At 44.7% G+C, this 10813-nt stretch overlaps 1 protein-coding gene across 1 annotated transcript in view; it reads right to left on the bottom strand.

Annotated features, from left to right (window-relative positions):
• PTPRJ (protein tyrosine phosphatase, receptor type, J) overlaps nt 1-10813 on the bottom strand; it is a 59468-nt gene that overhangs the window by 10139 nt on the left and 38516 nt on the right. Inside the window, exons 16-23 of the mRNA XM_010842427.1 lie at nt 9436-9523; nt 8232-8276; nt 7685-7693; nt 7495-7582; nt 6649-6739; nt 5300-5373; nt 5063-5197; nt 835-954 (exon numbers count right to left, since the gene is read on the bottom strand). Coding sequence (XP_010840729.1) covers nt 835-954; nt 5063-5197; nt 5300-5373; nt 6649-6739; nt 7495-7582; nt 7685-7693; nt 8232-8276; nt 9436-9523 — 650 coding nt within the window. The remainder of the gene's footprint in view (nt 1-834; nt 955-5062; nt 5198-5299; nt 5374-6648; nt 6740-7494; nt 7583-7684; nt 7694-8231; nt 8277-9435; nt 9524-10813) is intronic.

Below are 10813 nucleotides of genomic sequence, written 5' to 3'. Positions count from 1 at the left end.
ACGAGTTGCCAGTCCAGGTTCGATGCACAATACTGGATGCTTGGGGCTGGTGCACTGGGACGACCCAGAGGGATGGTATGGGGAGGGAGGAGGGAGGAGGGTTCAGGATGGGGAACACATGTATACCTGTGGTGGATTCATTTTGATATTTGGCAAAACTAATACAATTATGTAAAGTTTAAAAATAAAATAAAATTTAAAAATAAAAAAAAATTAAATTAAATTAAAAAAAAAAAAAGAAAACCTTAGGCTGAGTGAAGTAAGGCTGACACAAAAGGACAAGTATTGTAGATTCCACTTATAAGAGGTACCTAGAATAGACAAATTCATAGTAACAGAGAGTAGAGTAGCAGTCACCAGAGGAGAGGAAGAAATGGGGAATTAGTGGTTAACGGGTACAGAACCTCAGTTTGGGGTGATGCAGATGTTCTGGAAATGGATAGTAGAGATGGTTGCACAAAATTGTGAATTACTTAATGTCACTGAATTGTACATTTAAAATGATTGAAACAGTAAATTTTATGTGATGTATATTTTAATGCAATAAAAAGCATATGCTAAAAAAAAAAAGAAAAAAGAAGTTAAAGATGCTGAGCCATGCTCCTAAGATTCATTTATGAATAACTTATGAAACTCTCAAGCAAGCAAAGCCAACAGGTTGCATTAGGGTATATACAGATACAGATTGTTACATTCTATAAAGAAGAAAGAGAAAATATTTTCCTGATGCATACAAAAAAAATGATTTACATCAATATCAACCTAAAAGTGTCACCCCAAAAGTAATGGATACTAATTTTATATGAGATCTATGCGTCTTGACTCCTTACTTACATTTTTCACTGTGAAGTCTCTGATGGTCCATTCTGGAAGAACAATTTCGGACGTCATTGCCACAGTTATGTCCCCGTAGTCCTGAGCCTGCTTGGAGGGCCAGTACTCCTCACATTTGGTCTAGAATGAAATGCAAACACTCAGATCACACTGTCTGCCATCACTGAAACCTCACAGGAGATGAGATCTTAAAACTGAGCATCAGAGTCTGAATCCAGGCCTTACGTGGGTTCTGCCTGACCCTTGGAATTTTGTATTTTAATTTTCAATTCCTACTAACTTTATAAATTTGGGAGTCTTCCCATAAAAATCTAGATTTCTGGTTTCTCTTGAGAAATCAGAAGACCTAGCCAACACTGAGCCCCCATTTCTGCACAGAAACTGACTTACAGCTGGGCAGCCACTGTTCCTTCACAGGGGACCCTGTGCCCACCTGGCTCCCCAGCCCTACAGCAGCCCTTCCACCAACTGTTCACTGAACTAAACTCCACGTGCAGAAGAAATGAGAGCTTTTCTCAAGACTTTTAGATACACACTAACTCCAACACAACTATGGACACCAAAAAAAAAAAAAGAAAATCAGATTAAATCATTTTGGGGTGTTTGATTTTGACAGCCAGTGGGCAGATGTGACCAGAAATAAAAATCAAGAGACAACCGCTCTCTGAAAGTTATCTGAATCCCTACTTGGTAACTGACTTTTTTAAAAATGAGAGGTTTGTTTTGCTTTAAAAACAGATGCCTGCTTCTCAACTCCAGAGATGCTAACTCTGGCCCAGAGATCTGTATTTATTAAACGATCCCAGCTTCTGCTTTTTAAAAAATCTTAATTTGTAGAAAACCAGAAATACCTCATAGGCTTCCCTGCTGGCTCAGACGGTAAAGAATACGCCTGAATTGCAGGAGACCTGGGTCGGAAAGATCCCCTGGAGGAGGGCATGGCAACTCACTCCAGTATTCTTGCCTGGAGAATCCCCACAGAGGAGCCTGGGGGGCTGCAGTCCATGGGGTCACAAAGAGTCGGACATGACTGAGCAACTAAGCATAGCATAGCACATAAACACCTCATGCTCAAATAAGAGACAGACTTAAATGGTACTTGATGTTAGCACTTGGTGAAAGCTGGGAAGAAGGTAACACTAAACTATGCCATTTCATTTTCTGCATGAAAGAGTAAGGTTAACCTCTGACATTTTTTTAGTTAATTCATGTAAAAAGTTATATTGATTTTGATGTAATTTTTCTCTTTGTTGAAACCAATTGAAAACCAATTATTTAAGTTGTTCATGATGTTAGTAACTTTGTCACATGATACACTAAATAAATTTTATTGGTTGATGCCAAAAAAAATCCCGGCTTCTGGACCACTGCTCCAAGAAAGAACACAGGACTGAGGCATACACTGGCATGGAGTTTTTGCCTAAGTTAGTCTCTTACCAGCTGGATTTACGTTGCTAACTTGTGGGCAAGTTCTTAAACTCTAAGCTTCAGTTTCCCCATCTATAAAATAGTAACATCTCCCAGGGTTGTTAGAGGAAAAAATAACATATATGGAGAATCTGGTACAGGTAATCAGTCAATTCTAAAGGAAATCAACCCTGACTATTCATTGGAAGGACTGATGCTGAAGCTCCAAAACTTTGGCCACCTGATGTGAAGAGCCAACTCACTGGGGAAGACCCTGACACTGGGAAAGATTGAGGACAGGAAGAGAAGTGGGTGACAGAGGATGAGACAGTTGGATGGTATCATCAACTCATTCAGCTGGTAAAGAATTCGCCTGCAATGCAGGAGACCCCAGTTCAACTCCTGGGTTGGGAAGATCCCCTGGAAAAGGGATAGGCTACCCACTCCAGCATTCTGGGCTGGAGAATTCCATGGACAGAGGAGCCTGGTGGGCTACAGTCCATGGGGTCGCTAAAGAGTTGGACACGACTGAGCAACTTTCACTTTCACACTTTTCACACACCGACTCAATGGACATGAGTTTGAGCAAACTCTGGGAAATAGGGAAAGACAGGGGAAACCAGGCATGCTGCAGTTCATGGGGTCGCAAAGACTCAGGCACAACCTGGCATCTGAACAACAACAACACAGGCTCCTCTCTCCTCTCACTTAGTCATTAACATCCACTTCCCTCCCGATGTAAGATGAACGAGGGCCCTAGAGCCGAAACTACTGAGCCCATGAGCCACAACGAAGACCCAGCACAGCCAAAAATTAATTAGTTTTTTCTTTAAAAATGAACAAGAGCCCATTTAAATTTGTCTTGCTCTCCATTAACTATGTTGTTTTCATTTATCTAACGGATATTTAGGAGAACATTCCATGTGTGAAGCCTTGGGTTCAACAACACCATAAAGTTTATCTGCACACAATAAGCAGTAGCCTTTTGTTTGCATAATGACCTGCTCTAATGTCAGAAGCAGGTACAGAACCCAACCTTCTGCGTCACAAATAAAGCGAAGACAGGAACCATCCCTGATTGCTCTTTGTTACCTCTGCCTCCTCCATCCCCGGCCCCCAGCACACGGCCTTACACACACTGCTGCTGCTGCTGCCGCTAAGTCACTTCAGTCATGTCCGACTCTTAGCGACCCCATGGACTGCAGCCCACCAGGCTCCTCCATTCATGGGATTTTCCAGGCAAGAGTACCGGAGTGGGTTGCCCTTGCCTTCTCCACCTTACACACACAGCTGGGGCCAGACACACATCTCCTCAATTAAAGTGAAAGAAAAGAACACGGAAAGAAATGATGCCTGTCAGGTTCCCACTCTCCCCAGGATAGTGCAAGCGCCCTGGAGCAGCAGCACCAGGAATTGGCAGAAACGCAGCTCTGGGGTCCACCAGAGACCCTGCAGGCGGAAACCCTCCAGAAAAACTGGAAACCTTCCAGGTGACCCCGAGGCACGTTAATATTTCAGAACCACGGGCTTAGGGACTTGACTCCCACCCTATTCTTCAAGTAACAGACCTACATGAAAAGATTTACAGAGCACACGAGGTCCTATTCCTCAGGCACAGACTTTTCTGAATTTAGCCCATGGTTTTCAATTCCCCTTGGTTTATTTGTGGAAAGGTGAAAGTGAAAGTCACTCAGTGGTATCCGACTCTTTGCAACCCCATGGACTGTAGCCTGCCACGCTCCTCTGTCCATGGGATTTTCCAAGCGAGGACACTGGAATAGGTTGCCATTCCTTTCTCCAGGGAGTCTTCCCAACCCAGGAATTGAACCTAGGTCTGCTGCATTTCAGGCAGATTCTTCACCATCTGAGCCACTAGGGAAGCCAAGGGATTTTATCACTAGAAGAAATCTTGTGTTTGATGGGGGGATTCCAGGCCATCATAGGGGAGAGGGAACTGCTGAGACTTATCAGGGGATAAGTTGGAAATTTTGCAGAAAGAAAGGGTTCTGATGCTAAAAACTCAGTTTGAAAATCACTGAATCACTCAAGTTGGTCATCTCACAGGTGCAGCTGGTTGCTCAGGGACAAGACAGGCTTGCACCCATTCACAGAGCTGACGGGGACTTCCCTGTGGTCCAGTGGTTATGACTCTGTGCTTCCAATGCAGGGGGCGTGGGTTCAATCCCTGGTCAAGGAACTAAGATGACACGTGCCACGGGGCATGACCAAAAAAATGCGTTAACACAGATCTGATGAAGGATGGAGTCACACGAAGTTCTTCTGTTGCACTAACCCAAATCTTGATGTCTATTAACTCCAGCAGCAGTGACTTAATGTATAGAGAACATTCTTCTCTCCATAACTGCTACTGCTAAGTCGCTTCTGGAGAAGGCGATGGCACCCACTCCAGTACTCTTGCCTGGAAAATCCCATGGATGGAGGAGCCTGGTGGGCTGCAGTCCTTGGGGTCGCTAAGAGTCGGACACGACTGAGCGACTTCACTTTCACTTTTCACTTTCATGCATTGGAGAAGGAAATGGCAACCCGCTCCAGTGTTCTTGCCTGGAGAATCCCAGGGACAGTGGAACCTGATGGGCTGCGGTCATGGGGTCGCACAGAAGGTAACAATAACAGATTTTTTTTTTAGCATTTTTTTAAAACTTCTAGAGGAGAAAAAGACAAAAAACACATTTCTAAGAATAGAAGTGCTAATGCTTGGGGGAGTGTCTTTTTTAAAAAATAGGTTTTAAAATACCCTCCACCACAGTAACTATGAATGAATGAACTGAACTGAATAACAATAAAAATAAAAATTACATACCCTTCCCTGTTCAACACATTTGGTCAGCATGACAACGGCATAGACATTTTTCTCCCAAACCATACGCCAAAAATCTTTCAGAGTGTTGGGTAAAGGTCCTTGCGTGGCAATGAAATCTTCTTTGGAATGGTAGCCCTAGAAAACGGAAAGCAGCACAGAGTCAATCTCAAAGAGACGGAGGAGGAGCCCCGAGGACCTCCTCCAGCCAGCCAACAGTGAGCCCCGCTCCCCACTCACAGGCATGTAGTTGGCGTTGATGTAGTCGTCAGTCGAATGGGTCTGAACTGAAAGTTTGACACGGGAAACGTCATCTGTGACATTCAAAGAGAAGAGTTCCACATTAGGATACGGAACAGAATATTTCATCTCAGAACAGAGAAACAAGTGCAAAACGGCAACGCAGGGGCTCCGTCACACCTTGACGCTGCCTGGCTCCATGTTTTAGATCCACGGCCTTATTGCATTCCCGCCGTCACCAGATATGACCGTGGCAGAGAAGTTGCATGATTCCCTGGGCAGAGCTAGTTAAGTGGCAGAGCCAGGGTTCGAACCTTGACAGTCTGGCACCGGTGCACAAGCTCTGAACCACTCCAGACTACCTTCTAGATGAAACCAACTACTTCCTTCCTTGGGTGTATGCCACAAGACAGGGAAGGCCCTCCACAGTTATTTATCCCTCATAACCATCCGATGAGCTTCTGTGCCCATTTTACAGATGAGAAAACTGAGGGTCAGAGAGGTTAAGTGATTTTTCCAAGCTCTTTCATCTGGTGAGTGGCAGCCAGAATTCAAATCCAGTGCCCTTTCCACTATGGCAGGGTAGATCCTCAGGGTAAAAAGTTAAGCCTTTCACTCTTTCCCTATTCTGATTAAAAAGTTGTTATAAAAAGACAGTCCCAAATGCAAGAATAAACTGAGTGTGTAAGAATACTATAAGTGGTATGTGTGGAATCTCAATTATGATACAAATGAACTTATTTACAAACAGAAACAATTCACAGAGTACACTCAATGTGTTGTTCCTGTCAGGCTACAGACATTGTCAATCCTCAAAAACAGGAATGAATCCAAATATAATTCACATCTAGCCATGGAATGTACTCAGCCAACCAGAGACATGTCTGTTCAAGCAGAAGGCATCACTCCCTGCTTGTCCTCCACCAGCTCCCCTTTTGTTCCAGAACTGTGTTTATGTTGGAATAAAGGGGCATAGACGGGCTGTGAGAGCAAAGGGGCTTAAAGCACGGACTCTGGAGGAGTCGCAGGACCCTGCAGGAAACGGCCAGATCCAGTCCAAGTCTGGTCCCACCGTGACCATCAGTGTGACTTCGGACAAATCACTCAGCCACTCTGTGCCGCTTTTTTTTTTTTTTTTTTTTGCAGAATATCCTACTACCTACTCTGTAAGGCTATTGTGAGGTGAATCCAACGGCTTACGCCTAAACGCAGTGCTGAGCACACAGCAGGTGACTGATGGATGGCTGTGGGAGTGGCTGGGTGGTACCCACATTCCTCTGCCCCCTGCTCCCAGAGACGTGATGTCCAAGATGGGGTGAAAAAGGGAAGATGCGGGAAAAACTACTCACAGGGCAGAACGTTGTTATAGCGATTCTTTCCTCTGTTCTCAGCCAGTTCAGCTGCATATTTAGGGAGGTTAATTCCAACAAGCTTCAGATCCTGAAAGCAGACCATAAGAACTGTTCATTCACTCCGTGTCCAGATAGTATTTATACGGCACAAAGAGTATAGCAGGATAACGTGGGAATGCAGAGATGTTATGGCTAACACTGCATCCCCAAAGAGACACAGCAGTTCTAAGCCCTGGTACCTGTGCACACAACCTGGCTGGAAATCACAGCTTTTGTGGATGTAATCAAGATAAGATGAGGTCATACTGCAGAGGGCGGGGCCCTTAATCCACTATCACTGGGGTCTTTTTTTTTTTTTTTTTTTTTGGTTATTCTAGGTCTTAGTTGCAGCACACAGGGTCTGTTTTTATTTGCAGCATGTAAACTCCTAGTTGCAGCACGTGGGACCTACTTCCCTGACCAGGGATTGAACCTGGGCCCCCCGCACCAGGAGCGCAGAGTCCTAGCCACTGGACCACCAGGGAAGTCCCTGATACCTTTATAAGAGGAGAAAAGACACTGAGATAGAGACACATAAGGAGACACGTAAAGATGGAGGCAGGAGATGTCCCCGGCAGTCCCGTGGTTAAGACTCCGGCACTTCCGCTGCAGGAGGCGTGGGTTCAATCCCTGATTGGGGAACTAAGGTCCTGCGGGCCATGCAGCACAGCCAAAAAAAAACCTTCTCTCTTCCCTCGAAGAGGCTACCTCTTACCCAAAGCTTCACCATAAAACAGAAACAGTTTCCCAACTTTCAGGAAAAACATAAAGCAAACAAAACGACAACATTCAACAACCACATACTTCATATTCTTCTGCAAACCCACAGTTGGAGTCAGCTTGCTGTTTCTTGAAGTAGGCCTCAAAATTCTCCACTTTGATTAACTTGGATCTAGGGAAAAAACAACGTGTCAGGATTGGCTGCATTCAGTCAAGTTCACACTCAAGATAGAAACATGCAAGTTATTTTTTAAAAAGCAAAATGTGTACTCACTTTTTAGGTCTTCACCGTAGAAAAGCAAAGGGAAAAAAAAAAAAAGACAATTAGAAAAAAAAAAAATGACTCAACCATAACTCCAGAGATTTTTCCCCAAAGAAGAAAACCTACAGTACAATGGCAGGGGGTGGTTGGGGGAGGTTCACTGTAATGTAATTCACAAAACACTGAAATGTGAATCAGGAAATCTGACTTCTAGACCCTGTTATATAACTGAGTGGCTTCGTGACTCTGAGCAAGTTCTCTCCTCCTAGACCTTGAATAACCATGTTTTGAATCACAAAATATATATTTATTGATAGAATACGGCAAGTATAGTTCTACTTGGCACGGTAGAACGTGGCAAGGAAGCCAGCTTCAGGAGACAAGCCACATGGGTCCTTGCAGGATAACAACGCTAATAAGCATTTCTGGGTGATCAGGTCCAAAAGTGTCAATCTGGAAAAATGGCAGCGGTTCCCATCAAAAAAAAAAAAAATCTCAAAATAGTCACTGAACAGATGGGGGATTAAATGTCTTAAGGCTCATAAATGTAGAGACTTACTTAATTTGAGAAAAGGTCACGTCATTGTTCTTTACACCTTTCCTACTTTGAAAGAAAAACAGATGCATTAGATCAAAACAGCTTAATACTGTGCCTTCCCTGTGTGTATCTACAAGACGCTTCTTCCCTGGGCCTTAGTTCATAGAGCGCATCAGATCCTGTTCACAAACACTGAAGCTTAACGGTCTAAACCCGTGAAGTTCCTCGCTTCTATACCGTCTAAAAGTATCACAGGATCCTACTGAAGCAACTTGCAGGACTTTCTCTGAGCAAATACAGATCAGCAGCACCGCGCTATCACACAGTCAAGCTCACTCCTTCGTGCTCTGATTTTTGTTTCTGTTTTGTGAGTAAGCCTTTCTGAAAAAGTTAACGTACTAAACCAGAAAACATATCCAGTGTTGGTGAGGGACCAGAGACCGGGGGGTGGGGGGGAGGGACCTGGAACTCTTCTGTATTGCTGACTAAACCCCATATTGGTATTAAAAAAAAAAAAAGATAAAACTCTGGAAGGCAATTTTGCAGTATGTACTAAAATTAAAAACATGCATACGCACTGACCCAGCAACTACGCCGCTTGGAATCTGGCCTAAGGGAATAACTATGATTGTGCCCAGATTTACACACAAGGATAAGTAACAGTGGCAAGTAAGGACACAAAAACGTCAGAAGGTTGGTTGAATAATTTCCACACAGCTGAACACGCAATAGCCACTTAAAATGAAGATCTGAAGCTGTCCACAATGTCTTAAGAACAAAGCAAGCCATAAAATAACATGTATAATATGATCCTGTTTGTGGGTGTGGTGTGTGTACATATGTGAGTTTTGTAATCACATCCATGTTAAGAGTAGTTTTCCATGCTGTAAGTATGGGCTATTTCTTGTCTTTCTGTTTTTTCTTGTTGCTTCTTTTTGTCATAAGTATGTATAAGTTTACTTTAACAAGAAACGATAAAGCTGTTTTTGACGCCTCCCTCAAAAAAAAAAAAAAATAGAATCTAATGCAAAAAGCTGGAACACAGGCACTGCCTATCAACCCAGGAGGGCAAGGCGGTAGAGAAAACCAGGGGTAGGACGCATCAGAAGCTCTGGGCCGGGAGGAAACCTGGGGTACGGACGCACCGCAACGTGTCTACTCGGGCTCTTGCTCAATTAATTAATAATACATGCAGCGCATTATCATCAGCACAAGCAGCAGTCACCTTCTCCTCCTCCAGAAGATGAAGCCTCCCACGGCCACGATGACCAAGGCACCAAAGATACATCCAAAGACTGCTCCACAGATGACACCTGGGGAGAGTCCACACGGGAGGCACGTCAACAGGTGTTCACAGCCAGACAGGCAGAGCGTGTGTGTGGTGGGGGTGGGGGCTGGCGCAGGAGGGGTAATAGGCTCTGGACAGAAAGCGTGTGCGGTGTGTGTGTCTGTGTGTGTGTGTGGTGTGTGTGTCTGTGTGTGTGTGTCTGTGTGTGGTGTGTGTGTCTGTGTGTGTGTGGTGTGTGTGTCTATATGGTGTGTGTGTGTCAAAGGATAGGTAAATAGCTCTGGACATAAAACATGTGTGTGTGTCTGTGTGTGTGTGGTGTGTGGTGTGTGTGTCTGTGTCTGTGTCTGTGTGTGGTGTGTGTGTCTGTGTGTGGTGTGTGTGTCTGTGTCTGTGTGTGTGTCTGTGTGTGTGTGTGGTGTGTGTGTCTGTATGGTGTGTGTGTGTGTGTCAAAGGATAGGTAAATAGCTCTGGACATAAAACATGTGTGTGTGTCTGTGTGTGTGTGGTGTGTGGTGTGTGTGTCTGTGTCTGTGTCTGTGTGTGGTGTGTGTGTCTGTGTGTGGTGTGTGTGTCTGTGTCTGTGTGTGTGTCTGTGTGTGTGTGTGGTGTGTGTGTCTGTATGGTGTGTGTGTGTGTGTCAAAGGATAGGTAAATAGCTCTGGACATAAAACATGTGTGTGTGTCTGTGTGTGTGTGGTGTGTGGTGTGTGTGTCTGTGTCTGTGTGTGTGTGTCTGTGTGTGTGTGTGTGTGTGGTGTGTGTGTGTGTGTCTGTGTGTGTGTCTGTGTGTGTGTGTGTGGTGTGTGTGTCTGTATGGTGTGTGTGTGTGTCAGAGGATAGGTAAATAGCTCTGGACATAAAACCTGTGTATGTGTCTGTGTGTGTGTGGTGTGTGGTGTGTGTGTCTGTGTCTGTGTGTGTGTGTGGTGTGTGTGTCTGTGTGGTGTGTGTGTGTCTGTGTGTGTGGCAGAGGATGGGTAAATGGCTCTGGACATAAAATGTGTGTGTCTGTGTGTGTGTGGTGTGTGTGTGTGTGTGTTATGTGTGTCTGTGTGTGTGTGTGGTATGTCTGTGTGTATGTCTGTGTGTGTGTGTGTGATGTGTGTGTGTCTGTGTGTGGTGTGTGTGTGTGGGGGTGGGGGGCAGAGGACAGGTAAATAGCTCTGGACATAAAACGTGTGTGTGTGCCTGTGTGTGTGTGGTGTGTGTGTCTGTGTGTGTGTGGTGTGTGTGTCTGTATGGTGTGTGTGTGTGTCAAAGGATAGGTAAATAGCTCTGGACATAAAACATGACCACCTGGTTTGAAGGCTA

This window comes from Bison bison, unplaced genomic scaffold, assembly GCF_000754665.1.
Source record: "Bison bison bison isolate TAMUID 2011002044 unplaced genomic scaffold, Bison_UMD1.0 scf7180017864178, whole genome shotgun sequence".
In the NCBI taxonomy this organism is placed as follows: domain Eukaryota; kingdom Metazoa; phylum Chordata; class Mammalia; order Artiodactyla; family Bovidae; genus Bison; species Bison bison.
Note: the sequence above shows the minus strand (reverse complement) of the source record. Positions and strands in the feature narration are given on the sequence as shown.